Here is a 20437-nt window from a genome sequence, read left to right as displayed (position 1 = left end):
CCTTATCTCGTGTATTACTAAGAAATTAAAAACACTGTCTTAAACTGTGACATGCCATTGATTTTACAGTGCATCCTGATTTCTGAGCTGTTAGGAAAAAAATGTTCATCTTGGAGTTGGTGAAATAAGAGTTTGGATGCTTTTGTTGGAAAGAACAGAAAAATCCAGTCGGATGGATTTTAACAAGAAGGAGAAAGAACACGGCAGCCTGAATGAAGCTTTCTTCCCTGGCTTTCCTAACTGCAAATGCTCTGCTCTTGAGCCAGCTTGCTATGGAGACCTATAGGAAACTATATGATGTAGATTCTATTAAGATTCTTCTAGACACAGAGAGCTGGTGTGTAGCTGGGCCGGTGTAGCAAGGCGCAAGGACATGAAGCTGCAGGTGTGGAAAGCACGATGTTAACACCCATGGAGTGTAGCAGGTCTTCCTGACTCCCGCAGGCCCAGTATATTGCTGAAGAGATTTGTTCTGGAGGCTGCGGGAGTGCTGGTGACCTGAGAACAGGGAAGATTTATACCTTGATGATGGAAGCATAAGAAACATTTGGCAGTTCCTTGAAATTTAGATGTATATGTATACTTTGATCCAGTGATTCCTTTCTTACGTATTTATCCAAGAGAAATGTCTACACATGTCCACACAAAGGCTTGTCCGCAAGTGTTCTTGGCAGTTTTGTTCATAAGAGCCTATAACTATATAATCCAAGTGTCTATCAATAGGACAGTGGATAAACAGTTTGTGGTACACAGTAGAATACTACTCAGCAATAGGAAAAAACAAACTACTGACACACACAATACTCAGAAACATGCTGATCAAAAGAAGTGAGACAGAAGTGTCTCTGTGTGATTTCATTAAATCGGGTTTTATAAAACTGGTCTACAGTAATAGTAACAAGATCAGTGTTGAGAGAGATTAACTGCAAAGAGGTCTAAGGGAACTTTGTAGGGTGACAGAACTGTTTTATGTCTTGTTTGGGGGGGTTGTGTATTTGTATACATTTATCAAAGCTTATCAAATCGTACATTTATTTAGGTTATATTTTATTGTGTGTAAATTACTCCTCATTAAGGTTGATTTAAAAATTTGATTGGAAGGAATCAAGTCAGTATAGCAGTCATTATACTAAATGTGAATAGACTATTGTGTCAGGAAAACTGTCAGACTAGGTTAAGAAAGAAAACCTAGCTTTCTTTCACTCAGGCCTGTGGCGCCGGGAGGATGGGCAAGTGTCGTGGTCTTCATTCTGCCAGGAAGCTCTGCAGCCACCGTAGAGACCAGAAGTGGCGTGATAAACAGTACAAGAAAGCCCATTTGGGCACAGCCCTGAAAGAGGCGCTTCTCACGCTGAGGGAATTGTGCTCGAAAAAGTAGGGGTTGAATGAAGCCAAACAGCCAAATTCTGCCATCAGGAAGTGTGTCAGGGTTCAGCTAATCAAGAATGGCAAAAAGTATCACAGCCTTTGTGCCCAGTGATGGTTGTTCGAATTTTATTGAGGAAAATGGTGAGGTTCTGGTTGCTGGATTTGGTTGCAAAGGTTATGCTGTTGCTGACATCCCTGGAGTCTGCTTTAAAGGTGGTCAGAGTAGCCAGCGTCTCTCTTTTGGCCCTGTACAAAGGCAAAAAGGAAAGACCAAGATCATAAGTTTTGACAGAGTGTGGTAGTAATAAATTTTCATATGCAAAAAAAAAAAAAAAGAAACAAAACCTAACTATATCCTGTTTAGAAGAAACAAACTTTTGAAAATTTTATAAAGAAATAAGAAAAATAAAGAGTTGGAGAAATATCCAAGGCCCAGGAAAACAACAAAAAATCAGTATAATAATAGACAGGGTGGAATTTGAGCATCAAACTAGGTTAACAGGTTATTATCACAATAAAGGGCATAATTTATGAAGATGTAATAGTTATAGCTTGTATGGCTAAACAGCTAAATACAGAAAGCAAAAATAAGTGAGAAATGTCATTGATAAAGCAGTCATAGTATGGAATTTCAGTATACATTTCTCAGAATTAGATCTAGTAGATAAAAAAAAAGGTAAGAATATAAAGAAATTGAATAATGCACCAGTAAACTTAATTATATCTGTGTATATGTAAGTATACATTCCTACAATAGATTGTCTTTTTTTTTTAATGTCCAGAGAAGTTTAGACAAAGTTTATCAATGTTCAAGGTACTTGACCATAAAGAAAATCTTAAGAGATGAGAAAAGTTGAGGTTTCACAGGCCACACTGTCTGGTAATAATACAAGTAAATGAGAAAGAAAGAGTTATGATGACTTCTTCGAAACCTGTCTCCTATGGAGGATTCCTGTATTTCCCTTGTATTCATTTCCATCGTGGAATTACCCTCTGTGTATTCTTGAATGGGGAAATGAGTAATAGCAAGTGGTTAATTCTTTATGTTTCTAGTCTTATATTGTTGAAATGCGTATGTTTCAATTTGATGCCTTTGTGTTACTGCTGGTGAAGTGGACAGAGGAGTTACCAGTGTCCATACCTAGATCACCAGTGACACTGTAAAACTCAACCTGAAATTTTAGTTTCATATTCCTGGCCTTCCTCTTTCAAGTCTCTTTTAAGTTTTCAGTAACCAGTTGTTGGCCACTCAGTAAAATACAGGGACTTTCTAATTAAAAACTGGTAAAACTTAAAAGAAGCAAGAATACCTAATACAGAGGGGATATGGAGAATAGAATATTTTCATACATTGCTGGTGCAAAAGTGAATTATTACAGCCTTTTGGAAAATAATTTGACAACCTGGTTAACAGTTAAAATTCATGTGCCTTTTGGCCAAGTAATCCTCCTAAGATTCTTTCCTTAGAAATAAAAGCACAAGTAAGACCATATGCAGAGGGATATTTATTTCAGCAGTGTGCATAATGACAGTCGATTGAAAACAGAATGAATGTTAGTAGGAGAAAGACAGAAAAAAAGTGATACCTTGTTGGGTGGAATATTATGCTACATGAAAAAGGATGAAGTAGGCCAACTCCTGATTAGTTGGGGGGATTCCCACAAAGTTTTTGTTGAGTGAAAAAAGGAAGATACAGAAAAGCTTGTATAATAATTAATTTGTGTAACCGACACTGAGTTAAGAGAACCATGCATATACACGGGCTCATGAGTATGAAGAAAAATAATTAAGATTGCCTGTTAGGTGGTTAAATGTTTCTCTTGGTGGGAAGAGGAGGGGGAGTACTTGGGGAGATCATTTTAAAAAGGGAGGGTTGTCCTTTAGTTGACCAAAAAGCCTGTCTGTGATCATATCTATTCATTACCTGTAAAATTATGTAAGTGTGTATGTTTGAAGATACGAAGTAAATATTTAAAATAAGAATGACCTATTTCTTCTCCAAACTTGATACAGACTTGCAAATACCTGAACATGTCCCTGTGAATCTGTAGAAATTGTTAGGGGCAAAACAAGCATGGAAAGCCGCAAGACTGTTTTGAACTAGGAGAGCCTAAAACAAAGAATCAAGAAAGCCCATGGGTATGCGCGAACGTGCACACGCACACTGAAACGATAACCGGTGGGAAGTTTATTTACCATAAAACTGGGCTGGTCTCTGTGGTTGGTTGGTATGGCTCTTCAGGGACCTTGGCATTCCTTTGATTTGTCCTTCTTGATGTTGGCTTGTGTTTTGGCTTATAGCATGATGGCTGTAGTAAAATCCAAATGTAGCAACGTCCAGAGGGAGAAGGATGGTCTCTTTGGATGGATGTCTGTTGTAGGTTGGGTTTCTTGGAAGCATTTGCTAAGATGGAGTTTGAGGTACATCTATAAGAGGAAGGGGCAGGAAGCAGAACTGGGCAAAGGAAGAAGTTGAGCTTCAGTGCAGGCCTGACAAAAGGGGGCTCTGGAGCAGGGATTGCCTGTCAGAGTTGTCCCATGTTAGACTGAAATGCCCAGCCTTTATACCCACTCTGGTGTGGGCTGAACTGGGAAGGGCGTGACCTGAGCAAGGCAGCTCCTGATGAAACTGACAGCTGGGTGCTGACTGTTGACCGCGCTCCCTTCTGCAGCGGCAGCAGATCCTTTCTTGAAAGGGAGATCTAGGTGGTATATCTCCCTGTCTACTGCACTGTCTTTCTTAAGAATGAGAAAATATTTCCTAGAAGCCCTCCATCAGACTTCCCCTCACATCTAAGATTAGATTACATGCTATGACAGAAATAATTACCCTTCATAGCCTTTTTCCACTTCTCTAGTAAAAAGTGCTGATTTTTCACTACTCTTGTACTTGGTCATCTGTGATTTCTCAGCCTCCCTATGTATTTAGGTATGTCTAAATCTTGGCTAGTGGGTGAGTTGAATTGTCATGTTTGTCTTTGAGAGAGGGTGAGTGTGCCTTGTTTTCTTTCCTCCTTTCTGCTGGGTAGAATATGGAAATAATAACTGCAGTTATGGATTAGGAGGTGGTAACCACATGTTGAGAATGACAGAGCAACAAGATAGAAGAACATTAATTAGTTCCTGATGATCATAGAAGTACTTTGTGTGCTCTGGGTCGCTTACCTTTGGGCTTTATATCTTGGCTAAGCCATTACTATTTAGGTTTTTCTATCAGTTGCAGCAGAACTTAATCTTAACTGATACAAGTTTCTAACCAGTAAGGGGCATGGGAAACCATGACTGGCTTAGACTAAGTTTTTGGGGGTGGAATGGATGTTGGGGAGTAAGACGTGGAGACGTCTGAATCAGGCAAGTACAACAGACAGAGAATGCAAAGCATTCGAGGGATTTGCCGCGGTTGATAATGGTGATGCACCATGGAATCATACCTGGGTAAGTGGGAAAGGGAAATGTGTAGGTGGTGAGCGATGAACATAAAGAAGTGATAGTTCTGTGGCTTGGAGGTCCCCATGGTGCTGAAGACTCATTCGAAGGGGGAACTAGGCTAAGTAAATGAACAGGAGACAGCAGAGATGGTAGTCAGAGTGTAGGTCTGGAGATTTTGGTGATAGAGCTGTTATTGCTAACAGCAGCATTCAAAAGAGTGGGTGACTAAAGTGGGATAGGGGAAAGGTTGTTAATGGTAAAGTTAACAAGTGGAGAGGCTAGGTTTTGGATGGAGCATCTTGGATGTTGATATGGTTGAATGGAAGTCAGTGAGCTTGATGCTAGTATCTTGAGCTGATGAAGAGGAGTAACAGGGATGTCAGTAGATAACTTAGAAAGTAAGGGAGGCAGATCCAGGAGAGAGCAACTTTTTCAGAAAGGCTGACATTGTTGATGGAATAGGGAGGAAAAATGATCTGGAAACAGCAGTGAAAAAGGAAATAACATCCTTCTCAAATATTAAAAATTTCTGTGTGTAGCAAAAGATACTAGACACAAACTATAAAGAGAAAAAAATTAAACTGAAAAGATATAGTACGTTTACCATACAAATGGAAGCTCCTTAATATAAAAAGAGCTTCTGAAGATTAATTTGAGGAAGACAGCTTGGTAGCAAATTGGGCAAAGAATATGGAATCCTAATTTACAAAGGAGGAAATGCAGATGATCAAAACATTGAGAAGATATTCAAACATTAGGGTTGGTACCAACCAGTAGAAATACTAATGAGATGCTAAGATGTGCCTATCAAATTGGCAAGACCTAAAAATGTTGATAAACTCCAGGCTTGGCACCCATGTGGGAAGACAGGTGCTGATGGACACTGCTATGGAGCGTGGTAGATTGCCCGTTCAAAAGAAGCAGCTAAATGGCTACGATGCGTCTGTTGTGTGTTGAGGCTTGATGTGCTTGCCCATCATGATTACACTGGCCCCAGTGTAATTTATTGTAATAACACACTTTTTCTGTGACAGTAACTGTGTGGCCTTATTTTTTAAAAACCAACTCATAAGTAACTTCTTGTGGACTTTTTTTAATGGTACAAAGTACGATTTTCCTATCTCAGCTAGAAAGATTTAGATGTTTTTGTTCATTCCTGTTGGTTTTAATATGTTTGTATCCCCTTTTTCTTAAGTGTATGGCAAGAATTTGTTTCATCCAGGTTTGTATAATCTGAGTGTAACCATCCAGTCATTTTCTTCTGGTCATGGTATATATCAACGTACCTGCTATGCCTAACTTGGTTGTATTGAGAATTAACATGTGAAAATTCTGATGGACTTACATTTTAACTGTTTTGTTTGTTTTTTGTTTTTGAATTGCAGACTAACTGGATCTTCTGGGTTTATAACAGATGGACCTGGAAATTATAAATATAAAACGAAGTGCACATGGCTCATTGAAGGACAGTAAGTAGTAATGGCTAATTTAGTTTCTTTCTTCAGGATAGCACTCATTGTGAAATTACTTTTCCAATAAGTAAAATTAATAATCTGTAGCATGAAGTACTTAAAATATTTTTATTTGATAATCTTTTCTTTGACAGGTGAATTTGATTTCCTTATTTTTCTTAACCTTCAGTGTTAATTAAAAAAAAACAACTCTTGCATTGATTTTGTGCTGCAAATGAATTGCACATACCAGAAATTTGTATATTTTCAATTGCAATAGTTAAAAAAAACTGTTGAGTATTTTAAATGGTTTGCTTAAAGCATTAGAAAACTACAATATTGTGTCGTCTTTCTACATACCTAGTTTTACTGTGGACAAGAAAATCAGAGTAACTGTTACTGCTCCTCGTCTGGTCCCCCTGTGTTCCTCCAGCCAGTGCCTTCTTTCTTCTTTCCCTTCACGGCAAGCCTTTGAAGCAGTCTTCTCAAATATTTTGGTCTCAGAACTTGCTTTCATTCTTAAATTTTGAGAATTCCAAATAACCTTTGCTTATGTGGGTTATATCTGCGTTTACCAAGTTAGGAACTAAAGCTAAGAGATACTATTTTTAATTCGCTTAAGAGGAATGATAATAAACCCACTGTGTTAGCACAAATGACATATTTTTAAGAAAACAACAACCCTATATTTAAAAAAATTAGAGGAATGGCAGGCATTGTCTTACATTTTCGTAAGTGTCTTTTTTTTGTCTAACTTCATAGAGGACAGCTGGATTATCATATTTTCTTTTGCATTCACTTTGTTATATTTTATTATGGTTGAGGTATGTGAAGAAAACTAGGCTTCACTTGAATATGTAGTAGGGAAGGGAGGAGCTTTTAATAGCCCTTTTAAATAATTGTGGATAATCTTCTTTGATACTACACCAAAACTGGACAGGTGGTAATTTCTTAAAACTAAATTGCATTGTGGAATCTGAAACAATGTTAATGAACTTTTAGAACTTGTTAAATTAAAATTGATTTTCTTGTAGTTTGAATGAGTCTTTAACTCATGCATAAATTTGTAACATTTGGAAAATACTGGTTCACTGAATTATGCAAGTCTTCCAGATATTGATATATTATTTCATTATATGATATTTAAAACATCACATTGGTTAAAATCACCATGAATCTCATGAGAAAGTTTTAAGCATTGGGAAGTTGTGTCTGGGTGGCAGATAGAAATTTTCTAAAACTCTAATTATTGCTTAAAAGCTTATATTTTCCTGGGCAATAAATACTGTCAGTTGTTTTCTTTGAAGTGACAGGCTTGCTTTGTTCATTTTCAAGACAATATCTGCTAAATATCCAAATATCCAGTCTAAATAACCATAACTTTTACCTCTTGGATCCCCCAGAGGGGCCTCAGGGACCTTGCACCATGCAGACTGTGCTTTGAGAACTGATGCTGTGTTGTTTTTTTGTTTTTTTTTTTAACATTTTTTATTGATTTATAATCATTTTACAATGTTGTGTCAAATTCCAGTGTTCAGCACAATTTTTCAGTTATTCATGGACATATACACACTCATTGTCACATTTTTTTCTCTGTGAGTTATCATAACATTTTGTGTATATTTCCCTGTGCTATACAGTGTAGTCTATTCTACAGTTTTGAAATCCCAGTCTATCCCTTCCCACCCTCCACCCCCCTGGTAACCACAAGTCTGTATTCTCTGTCTGTGAGTCTATTTCTGTCCTTTATTTACGCTTTGTTTTTGTTTGTTTGTTTGTTTTTGTTTTTCTTTTTTAGATTCCACATATGAGCGATCTCATATGGTATTTTTCTTTCTCTTTCTGGCTTACTTCACTTAGAATGACATTCTCCAGGAGCATCCATGTTGCTGCAAATGGCATTATGTTGTCTGTTTTTATGGCTGTGTTTGCCCGCCCTTTCGCTTCCTCCTGTTTGTCCGCCCTTTCCCTTCCTCCCACTGCCCTCCGATCTGATGTCCTGCTCCGCTGTGGCTCTGCATGTGCTCCCAAGTGGTTGCTCCATCTCAGCCTAAGCAAAAAACTTCAGTTCTTCCATTTCCTTATCCCCATATTCAACCTGTCTCTAAGTTTTATCAGTTTTTTCTCTGCAGTATCTCCTCAATCCTTTTCATCTTCATCTCTGTAGTTATCGTAAGAACCACCAACCATCCTCTCTTTCCTGGCCACTGTGATAGCCTTGAAATTGGCCTCTGATTTTTACCTTTGCCCTTTGCCCACCTCTCACTTCTTATCTTGTGTGGTTCCTTCTGTTTGCTGTGTTTCGGACATGCTGATTTTCTTCACGTGGCTTGGGCACAACAACTTCTTTCTCTCTAAGACTTTAGGACTGTTGTTTCCTCTGCCTGAAACATTGTTCCCCAGGCTTTTCATATGGCTTCTCTCTCATCATTCTGATCTCCTCCGAAGCTATCTGGGGTATCTCCCCACTTCCTGTTGTTATAGTACATCACATTCCTTTAATTTTTTCCAGTACTCATCACCATGTGAGTTAACTTGTTTATGTACTTACTTAGTTGTTTGGTTAGAGATGTTAGTTAGACAGATAAGTGTGAGGTAGGTGAAAGGTCCATATAGCTGGAGACATATAGTTAGGAATATAAATGGTGTTGATATTACCAAGGGCTTTTTGAGTGGAGTGTTTGGGCTAAAGCTAGGTTAAAGAGTGAAGGGGTGGGTGGGATATGAGGAAATAGAAAAAGCAAAGCCTTCAGTGGAGTCTCACTCTATTCGGAGGAGAAATGGATGAGTTGGGTAATAACTGGAAGGAGAGTTGGGATTTAGAGTTTTTTATGTTTTGTTGTTTTTCTTAAAATATGTGATGCTTAAAGAGATTTAAATGTGGTTGTGGAAGTTTCAGATGAGAGGGAAATGTTAAATATTTGACAGATGGAAGGAGAAAGTAGGTGGGTGTATCTATTTTGGAAAATGGGATTTGAGAAGTTTTTGTCTTGGTGCTGAGCATAAGCAGGGAGATGGGACTGGGAGGTTTGAAATAGTAACCGAGAGTTAGTAGTAGAACTGCTGGCAGAATCGAAGTGCCATTTGAAGTCAGCGAGCAGTGACAAATCCTGGAACCAGCCTACCCAGTGGTGTGACTTTCTCCAGTATGACTTAGTTTTCTTTGGATTCAGCCTAAGTCAAAGCAGATAACTGGTTTCCTCTAGACCAGGGCTTTTTCTAAGGAGTTCCATGAAAAGGCAGAGGGGCAGGTGAGTTTAGAGGATTGGCAGGTGTGTTTGTGAAATGATGTATGTATTTCATAGTATGGAATCTCAGGTTGAATAAGGAAGGAAGTGTGGAAAGGCTAATGGTTTGGTAAAGAATGGCCAGTGTATAGACTGTAAGGCCCAAAGCTGTACAGACCATGTCTATCTGGTTTACCATTGTGTTTTGTGGTCTCTTGCACATAGTAGGTACCGAGGAAATCTTTGACAAATGAAAGAATACTGATTATGTACTATTGATTTCTTCTATCTCTGTAAATTTTTTAAAAATCTGTCTGGTTTTCCTCAGATGTTGATAGTGATGATTATTAAAATTTACTTTTTCTTTTCTTTTCAGGCCAAATAGAATAATGAGACTTCGTTTCAATCATTTTGCTACAGAATGTAGTTGGGACCATTTATACGTTTATGATGGGGACTCAATTTATGCACCCCTAGTTGCTGCCTTTAGGTAAGCTCAGTCATATAAGTACTGGTTAATCATCATTTGATTTCTGAATTCAGTTGTGTCTCCTAGACTGCATTCTTACTAGATTCGCCTCTGTTATCACTTAGTACGTTTACTTCATGGAAAAAGTACTCTTTCTGGAGTCCTGTCACTTGTGTGCTAGTCCTAGCTCCATCCCCAGGCTCCTACCCCTGTTTTTAAGGATCTGGCTTACCTTCCACATCTGCCTGCCTTTGAGTGTATAATTTTGCAAGAAGACAGATGTGTCAAACCAAGGATTACTAGTAAACTTAAATAGCGTAGTTGGCAAAGTCAGGTTCTGCCCCAGGTGTGTTCAGAGAGCCCATAGTCAGTTACGGGCAGTCTGACAGTTACGTTGAATTAAGACAATATGTTTAGTTCAGCAATTTTCAAAAGTGGTTCTAAACAGTGGTACTCAGTGTTTAAAATATAAGATTATGAAGAACCCCAGGGCAAGCAGTTCTTGATTTTCTCAAGTTGAACAACTGGCTGCAGCCTAAGCTAAGCCTCCGTTTATTTAGCTTCCCAGGGGCAGGGGACGGGGAAGCGGGAGGTGGCTCAGGGTGACAGTTGAACGGCCTGCCTGCTGCATCATTTTCTCACCCACACGCTTTCCATTGCCTTGCACACTGGGTTGAGTCTGTGTTTGTATTCATTTATTCTGTAAACGTTTATTTTTGTCATAAACCAGTTGTTTTATTCTCACACTGGGGAAAAGCAGCACATTCTAAAGCTGTCACGATTCCAAGTTTTTGAAGTGAAAAGAAGCAAACGCCTGAGTCTCTCTGACAGCAGGGAAGCTGGTCCCTTTTCTCCAGCAGCGAGGTCATCTAGTGCAGATAGCCCTCCCGTCATCCTTTCTCCCTCACCCATTCTGCCATTCATTCTACACATTAGCCTATGGTTGGGAAAAATCATCTAACATAAAGCCTATTTTATAATTAATGTTGACTATCTCATGTAATTTGTTGAGTACTGTACTGAAAGTGAAAAACACAGTGGTTGTCTGGGTACAGAGTGGTTAGAAGGGCATTGTTTACCCTTGTGAGTGTGTGACCGACTGGGAGCCGCAGTTCTCTGCTGCTGCCCAGCATCCCAGGAGAGTATCCTACAGCCTGTCACTAGCCTGGGAAAGGCTCAAAATTCAAAATAAGTATGGTTTCTGCTGAATGCATGTCACTTTTGCGCCACTGTACAATTGAAAAACTAAGTATAACTATCATAAGTCGAGGACCATCTGTAATAGATGAGCTGTTTCTTCATTAGGTGGGGTTGTGTGTCTGGAACAGTGTGCAGGGCCTGGTAAGGATTTAGGCTTTTATTGAATGAAATGGTGGTAGTGAATCAGTCATTGGGTAAAAAGACATGAGCTTATGAAGAAAAGCAAAAGAGGCAAGTAAACATGGGAAAAATGATTAACCTCAGGAGTAGAAAAGAAACTTAAAACCACAGTTTGAAAAATCATTCACCCATTAAATTAGGAAAGCTAAAATAGAACTGGTAACCCTTGTTGGCAGGGAGAGGTGGGATGGACCCTTTCATTCTCTATTGGTGGGATTTCAAGTCAGCATGTCTCTTCTAGAAAGCAAGTTGGCATATGGATTAAGACCATCTTTTAGACCCTTTGATCTGGTAATTCTTTCTCATTCCTGGCACCCAAAGTTACTACTGTCAGCTGAGCTCTGAATGATGTTCTAAAAGTTTGGAGGGAGCTTTTAGTGATATAGAAATGCTTATGGTGTATTACTTGTAAAATATTGTAAGACATAATATGGTATCAGTTAGACAAAGAAAATACATCAGAATACTAATAGTGTTGGGGTGATGGATGTTTGTATATCAAACTTTTATTTCTATTTTTACTTTTTATGTCTTTCAGTGATACATATATGGTATCTATTACTCATAAAGTTTGTTACTTTCTGTGATTGTGGAAGTTTACTCATTTTTTCAGAGGAGGATTATAAAAAGTTTATTAAAAAAAAGAAGAATAGGGTCATTGATTTCAATCTCATTCGAAATACAACCCAGAATAGAGGAGAGCCTAGCAAAACATTCAGATCTGTTCCTGTGCGTTTATCATGGGAATTTGCCCCTATTCTTAGAAGTGGTTTTTTAATTTATAAGGAAGAATTCCAGTTGAATTTGTGTCTGCCACCATGTGATGTGTCTGTGATGGTGCTTCCCTTTATAAGAAATGTGTTTTCATTACAGTGGCCTCATTGTCCCTGAGAGAGACGGCAACGAGACTGTCCCTGAAGTCGTTGCCACATCAGGTTATGCCCTGCTGCATTTTTTTAGTGATGCTGCTTATAATTTGACTGGATTTAATATCACTTACAAGTAAGATATTTAACTCTAATATTTGTGATTTTTTTTCCAGAAGACTGTATACTGTGTTTTAACAACAGTAATGACTAACCTATATTGAGGGTTTACAGTGCACCAGGCACTATGCTAAGCAGTTTGCATGCATTTTCTAATTTTCTTTTAAAAACTCAGGTACAGGCACTGGTTTCCTGCTTCTTTTATAATTGAGGACACTGGTGGGAAAAGGTAAAGTAAATTGTCAAAGTGGTGGAAGCAGTTTCAACCCAGGTCTTGCTGCTGTTGAGCTTCTCCCGGAAGAGAGGGGCATTTTCCCTCCAGTGGATAAAAGCATTGCAGGGGTTTGCTCAGTATGATTTAACAAATATTAGTAGTTTTCATGTACTCAGTAGTTGGCCCATTGATGACAACGTAGCTGAAGGTACAAAGGAAGTGTAGACTGATAGACTCTGGGCAGCTTTTGTAATTTGTTGTGGTAGGAGAGAGGCTAACTTCTGTCTTTTCCTTTTTTTCCCTCCTAAGAAATGTGTATTTCATAAGTAATTAAATTCATAAAGTGCCATAAGCAAGGGGTCTTTGATAAAGAACTTCTGTGGTCCACAAACCTAAAATAGACATTATCTGGCCTTTTACACAGTAAGTTTCTTAACTCCTGGAACAGGTAGTAACCCCTATGTGTAATCTTTATATTGGATTCTTTTTCTTGCCCTTTTTCTCAGGCTCTCAGTATTGTCTCAAGCCTATGTAAAGCTGTCGCTATCTTGGTATAGTGATTCTGTTTTTTAGGTACTCAGGGTTTGTGACGTGGCAGCCTGGGCTTGAAAAGTGGGCATATGCATTTATTATAACATTATAAAAATACTGTTTACAGATACTTATAACATTTTATTTATCACATCTTTATTTATATAACATTTTATTTATTTATTTATTTATGTATGTATGTATGTATATAATATCATGAACTGATATTTGAATGTAGGCATGTTCATTAACATCTGTTAATTAGCTTGTTTTCAGAACTGACTCCTGATTTTCTGACATGCTTTGCTACAATATTTCTTTTTAGTTTTCTTTATACTCTTATTAAAGTATCTTGATAATCCTGTTATCCCCCGTTTTAAAATCTCAATTATATCTTTTCAAAGTGCTGTCAATATAATTAGGTCACATTATTGTGAGACACTTTATGGCTAAACTCCCATAGTAAGTTAAATTGGCCCTCCCTTTTCTTATATCTGAGATGGGTAGATAAACTTACTAAAAAAATTAGAATACACCAACCTGAGCAATAATCTTAAACAAATTCTGTAAACTTTCAGAGACTATCCAGAGGAATATATACCATGAGGATGGGAGGATACTGTTGGCAATTTGTTTTATCCTTTTCTTCTCCAGACTTGCAAGCATGCACTTGGCAGTTTTATAGTGCTCATCATTTGTGGGCTACCAGGAATAGGATAGTCATCCTGTCCTTATGAAGCTAAGCATTTTGCAAGAATCTGTTCTCTCCTTGTAATTTCTTTAACTTGCTTTTCTTATGAGAATTCAACAGGGTTAATTTGATTTTATTACTTGCCCTAGCTCTGCAGTGTTGAATGACCCCATTTAGGCTGAATGGTAAGTACTGCAATTATGCTTGTGAATGAACTGGAGAGACAGTGGGATTTCTTAAGACTTGTGTAGGAAGAAGTTCTGCTGAATTAATTGAAGTGTTGCTTTGTGTTGATTGATTTTCCCCCCACTATTTTTATAGTTTTGACATGTGTCCGAATAATTGCTCAGGCCGTGGAGAATGTAAGATCAGTAATAGCAGCAACACTGTTCAATGTGACTGTTCTGAAAACTGGAAAGGTGAAGCATGTGACATTCCTCACTGTGTAAATAACTGTGGTTTTCCTCATCGAGGCATCTGCAATTCGAGTGATGTCAGAGGATGCTCCTGCTTCTCAGAGTGGCAGGGTAGGAGTGTCTTTTTTTCTTTCAATTAACAGACTGTTTCTAGTTTAATAAATTGTAGACTGGCCTTATTTCTAGAATCTGTACCATTTGTGTTAATCAAATATCAGGAAATGTTTAAGTTTTCATAACTCTTTATTTAGCTTCTTACAAGTCTTTGAATTTCATGGATGTATGGTTGGGACCGCTTTAGAATTGTGGAGGGGTTTGACATCCTTTGCAATTCACTCATGAATTTGAAGAACTTGGTCTCAACCATATGAAGACAGAGCAGAGAACCAAGCTGGGAGGTGGGATAACACGTTGATCACCCACTGTGGATTGAGTGCCCCTGAGGAAACACAACTGTCACCTAGATTTGGGTGACCTGGTGATCAACATGATAAAAGCTGACAGTATTGGTCTCGCCACAGAAACTTTCAGTAAATTCAGAGAAAACTGGGGTGGATTATACAGTAGAACTCTAAAACAGTCAGCTAATGGAATTACCTGCAGATACAGATTATTAAAGAAGCCCTTTAGTGAATTTTTCAAGGGGTGGGTGATAATAGCTGTTACTGATTTAGTCATTTTCTTTATACATTTACCTCTTTCTCAGAACACTTAACTTTGAAAGGAAATGTGCTTATTTCAATGCTTTAATTTGTTTGGTTTGGCTCATATTAAAGAGTTAAATAATTGAAGTATTTGAGTACCTACCACTGCGCAGGTGTTGGAGCAGAAGCCAGATCTCCTAAGAATGGACTTTCTTGTTTTTCCAGGAAATGGATAGTTTGTAATACTCCCGGGACTAGTCTTTACATTTTAGCCCTAAAGCTTTTCATTTGAATTAATAATTCCTTTGACCTCTCTTTCCTCTGAGAGCTGCTTAAGCAAGTATTTCATTACCAAAAAATCCTAACCTAGATATGGTCAGGTCAGCATTAGAAAGTATGGGATTTTTAATTTTATTTGAGAGTACCCTTGGTCACTAGCTTGGTAGGGATTTGCCTGCTATTTAGATGCTAAAAGAAAGACTATAACTATTCTTTAGATATTTGTTATATTTAGATGATTAAAACTTGAAATGCAGTGAATTTAAAGCTGCATTTTGTGAAGCTAATTTATTATGTTTTATTAGGTTCTGAATGTTCAGTTCCTGTACCAGCTAACCAGTCATTTTGGACTCGAGAGGAATTTTCTAACCAAAAGCTCCCCAGAGCCTCTCACAAAGCTGTGATCAATGGAAATATAATGTGGGTTGTTGGAGGATATATGTTCAACCACTCAGATTACAACATGGTTCTAGCGTAAGTTGTTTTAAACATTTTTTTCAATAAGCCTAGTTTTCCATTTTGGAAATACTTAAAGTAGAGATAGCAAAAGAAAAAGAAATCAGTAATTCCGTTCCTGAGGAAAATCTCTGTTAGTATTTTGGTAGTTGTATTCCAGACTTTTGGAACGTAGTCTTAGTTTTTGAAATTGGGAGCCACGAAGAATTCATTGTCATAATAAGGAATAGTTCCTCTTCTCCAGACACTGTCTCTCATATTTTGCTTTAGGTACATATAATAGATTCTATATAAGTAGAGGATTCCTTAACCTCTTAATTTAAGTAACATTTCTATAGGTTAAATGGTTTGAATTTACAGTTTGCTAGTGGAAATTATGCCATCATCTGATACTTTACAGGGTTCAAGTTCTATTTGCTGGTCCCACAGCACTCATCCTAAAGGGAGAAATGTTTTCACAGTGGCATTAGCTATGGAGATTGACTTTGGGGAGAAATTCATGAACACTTACTTGTACTGATTTTGTGTCCTGGAAATTTTTTTAAACATTTTCTGTTAATGAAGGTTGTCAAAACCCAGCATCTGTTCTTTAAGGAATTTTGGAAATTGGCAGTGGTAGTATAGTTTCTGAATCCCCCAAATATAGTCAGCAAAACACACAGAACAACTAAGATAGCAAAATAAAAAACACATGGATAACATCTATAAGAAAATTTGCTCAGAAGGCATCTACACTTATGTGTGGGGCTGAACCACTGACAGATACAGGACTCGTGCTATATCAGCATCTGTGTAGGAGTAAGCAGAGGGGAGTGGCGCGCCCACCAACAGTAAACCCAAAGACCTGCTGAAAAGCTTGGCAAGCTGCTTTGAGAATAGTAGCTGGGACTGGGAAGATTTTGCACATAGTCGGGGGCTGGGGGTGTGAGTTTAAGGCATCTGTAGTAGGATTTGAAGGGGCTAGAGCAGTTTGTGCCATATTAAATCTCAAAATGAACCAGCCAGTCTCTTTGTAGGAGAAAGTCCCACACTGAGGAGAAACTGCTGGGAATAGAATTCAAATTGAACAGGACAGGGACAGCAGAGGAAGAGCAAAAGAAACTCTAGATATCAGTGAGGGAGGGGAACAGAGCCAGGAGATCTCAACAAGCAAGCTGCCGGATACTTGGGCACTATAGTACAACAGCAGAAGAGGAGCTAGTAGAGAGCTGAGAAATTAGAAAAACTGTGTTAAGTCAAGCCTTTCCTATAAAAGAGCTCAGGAAAAAGTAATTTTACTTAAACTTTAGCAACAGAAAAATATCAAAGTCAAATCTCATAGAAAGTTATTACAAAAAAGAAGAAAATAAGTAGAATAACATTCCTTAATGCATGAAAACAGAAAAATAATTTCACAAAACTGACAAAAATTATAACTTAGTCTTCCAAAATAAGCTAAAATACAATAAGGAAAAAATGATAAAAGACATGAAAGAACAGTGTAACCAGAACTAGAAAAATTCAGAAATGAGATGAAAGAAGTTAGGAAGGAATTTTAAAATAACTTCATAATTGAAGACAAACCTAGAAGGCACACAGAGTAAATAAACAGATACTCCTTTAAAAATAGAGTATGAAAAAGGAGATTTTTAAAAATCATAAAGAAATGAAGGTCATTTTCCTCTATCCTTTGTGCGATAAATGAAGTTAAAAACTCTGGACATTATAAATAAATCAAACATGAGAAAACTTTGAAGAAAAAGGCAGTCTTGCTAGGTGTCACCTGACCTTTGTTCTCATTTAGAGAGTTACCTGGGGAGGAATCCACTCCAAGCTCAGGTTGTTGGCAGAATCCATTTCCTGGTGGTTGTAGGACTGAGGGCGCTGACTTTGTGTTGGCTGTCACCTGGAGGCCACCTGTTCCTTATCACTACAGCTTCCCCAGTGTGGCTGGCAGGTCAGAAGAAGAGAATCTGGACTGAATCTGCCATCAGGATAGAATTTCCATGACATCTTATCATCTTTGGTGGTAAAGATAGCATTCTCTTGGTTAGAAGCAAGTCATAGATCCTGCTCACACTTGAAGGGAGGCTATTATATACATAGGTAGGAACACCAGGAGGCAGGGGTCATTGGGACCACCATGATGTCTGTCTGTCACAATATGTCAGCAGATCTTGTTAGCTCTGCCTTTAAAATCTATCCCCAATTAAACCACTTCTCACTACTTCTAGTGCTCCTGCCCTGAGAAGTAAAGGTGAAATTAAAGGTGTGAAAGTGACCCTTCCAACTGTCACGCTAGATATGATGAGAGTCATTTATTGTACCATTTATGTGATTTTTACCCTTTTACCTGGCATTTTCCTCCCTTGAAGCAAGAAATCTGGGGGTCATTTTGATACTTCCTCTACTTTGTCTCTCATAACATAATTTCATATCAAGCCCATCAACCCTGTCACCAAATACATGTCAGATTCACTCTTTTCTCTCTAAGACCAACCTGCCAATATCTCTCCTCTAGACTTCAACAGTAGGTTCCTATCAAGTCTTTTTCCATTCATTCCTCTTAATCCATTTTCTAAGTGTCAACTGGGATGATTTTTTTAAGGTATACATTTTATCATTTACTACCTTCTTAAAACGCATCAGTGACTTCCTGCTGGACTTAATGGTCCTACCTGTTCTGCCTGCTGCTGACCTCCCAGACTCTTACCTGTCCTCCTCTCGCCCCAGCAGCCTTCTTTCTTTACCTAATCCTCACCGTCGGTGTCCTTAGTCTTGCTGTGCCCTCCCTCTAGACTGTTCCTGCCGTTGTACCTCAGGGCTGTTTTTTTCTCACCCTCTACATATCACATCGGTTGACTGTCCCACAGTGAGATCCTCCCTGATCATCCAGGACAGACAATTCTCCCTGTCCTTTTTCACAGTCCTCATTTCCTTCAGAGCAGTGTTCATAATTTTTAATTCTGCCTGTGCCCATTGTTGTGCATGCTCATTCTCTGCCTTTTCCATGACGTTCTCCAAGGTTAGAGACCTTGTTTACTCACTCATTTCAGCTTAGCTCACAGAATGTGCTCAAATAAGTATTTATCAAATGAGTGAGAGAGTAACTGAATTGTCTGTTTCCTTCACAAACATTTGTTCTTAGAAATATTAATGTCACCGATTGCTTTTATTTGACTGGTATACCTCATGAGCCACATTTGTTTTTTAAATTGTAACTTTTTTTTCTGCTTGGACTTGATCAAAGCATGATTTTTATAGCTTTATATATTTTGTGTAAATACTAATAAAGCTTCAAAATTTTTTACTAACTCATGAAAAGTAAATATAATGACCCTTTTTAGATGAAGTATTTCTGAAACTTAGACTACAAATTTTATCATCATCTCTACTCTATATAAGCGTATTTCAGGAATTGTGCTCATTTTTATATTCTCTACAACCCTGTTAACCCAGAGCTTTTAAGTTGCATTAAAAAGCAGTTCCCATTTTATGTCACTCAAGGGTTCTCTTGCAAAACAAATGGTGGTGTTCTCTTGGGTTAAGATTTCCAATTGAAACTTCATCATTGAATTTCCCTTGAGCAAAAAAGAGTTTTTTTGTTTGTTTTTTTTAAGTTAAAAGAAATAGTAAGAAATTGAGCAACAAGATAAGGAGCATCACCTAATCCAGTAAACTTAAAATTAAAACAGACACAGAAACAGCAAGACTGACCCCTTCTCTACGGCACAGAAACCATACAGGTGAAATTCTGAGAGTTCTCCCTAAAAGCCCCAAATCTAGAAAAAAGCAAACTGAATGGGTTTTGTGTTGTTTTATAAAAGCCTTTTCACTAAAGAGTAGGAGAAATAGTTGCTGAAGAGGATCAGGTGAAAAGGGGGGAATTTGATCAAGTGATTGACTCTCTGCCTAAAAGTCAGGGCTTCTATTTAATTTGTATATCCCAAATTTTGAACCCTGGGATAGGACACAAAGAAAATCTCAGAGGCAAATAGAGTCTGGATATTTTATTCTAATAGACTGAGCGCACACACAACCCTTTTGAGCCCCAACATTTCTCCAGACTTCAGAGAAGTGGATAGAACGTAAAATGCCAACTCTCATACTAAAGCTGGGATGGAAAGATAAACTTGTCTTAGATACGGTGGAAAAAGAGCTAAAAAATCACCCACATTTTGCGAATATATCTGGAAAGCAATGTCTAACCACAGCAAGATGAAAGAAGTGACATTGTAGCAAATGCAGGTATCTGGTGAAAAACTAGAGAGTACAAAAGAACACAGCATATAAACCTCACCTTATCATTTACTACCTTCTTAAAATGCATCAGTGACTTCCCATTTGATTTAATGGTCCTACCTGGTCTGACCGCTAAGAACTATTCATAGAGGAAAAGTAAGTTAAGGAGCAGGAGATTGCTTCTAACTGCTTTCTGCAATAGATCAGTTTAATGAAAATTTGAATTCAGAAAAACCAGCTGAAAGGGAAGAAGGTATTAATAACAATATGATGAAATGGGAAATTACACATGTAAATAAATATGAATAAATTACATACAGCAAAAACTAGTATGAAAATCGAATTTCTGACAGCTTAATAGACATGATTCCAATGAATACAGATGAAAAGGTCAATAAGAGAAAAGCAAAGACACATGGAAGACAGAAGATCAGTGTATATAGATAATTGCTACAAGTAGATTGAAACAGTACAAGACATTTCAGGAAAAGTTTATAGTTGCTCGATAATAAGACCTGATTTGATCACATTATTGAACTTTTAGGACAAATTATTGGGTAGGAAGCCCCAGGTAGTTCTGTGCCTTCTCCTGTGTGGAGTCATGTTCAGTCTCTAACAGAGCCTTTCCTGTGTGTCTTTGGATGGCTGGACACTGATTGGAATACCAGGCCAATA

General features: G+C 38.0%; 1 protein-coding gene and 1 pseudogene across 4 annotated transcripts in view; both read left to right on the top strand.

Moving 5' to 3' along the window:
• ATRN (attractin) overlaps nt 1-20437 on the top strand; it is a 121920-nt gene that overhangs the window by 27258 nt on the left and 74225 nt on the right. For all 4 annotated transcript variants that reach the window (XM_032461900.1, XM_006187136.3, XM_032461899.1 and 1 more), the window contains exons 2-6: nt 6183-6266; nt 9852-9965; nt 12198-12326; nt 14068-14273; nt 15391-15559. In XM_032461900.1, the coding sequence (XP_032317791.1) occupies nt 6183-6266; nt 9852-9965; nt 12198-12326; nt 14068-14273; nt 15391-15559 (702 nt within the window). The remainder of the gene's footprint in view (nt 1-6182; nt 6267-9851; nt 9966-12197; nt 12327-14067; nt 14274-15390; nt 15560-20437) is intronic.
• On the top strand, nt 764-1703 carry LOC102523007 (annotated as a pseudogene).

This window comes from Camelus ferus, chromosome 19, assembly GCF_009834535.1.
Source record: "Camelus ferus isolate YT-003-E chromosome 19, BCGSAC_Cfer_1.0, whole genome shotgun sequence".
In the NCBI taxonomy this organism is placed as follows: Eukaryota; Metazoa; Chordata; class Mammalia; order Artiodactyla; family Camelidae; genus Camelus; species Camelus ferus.
This window is presented reverse-complemented; position numbering and strand designations above follow the sequence as displayed.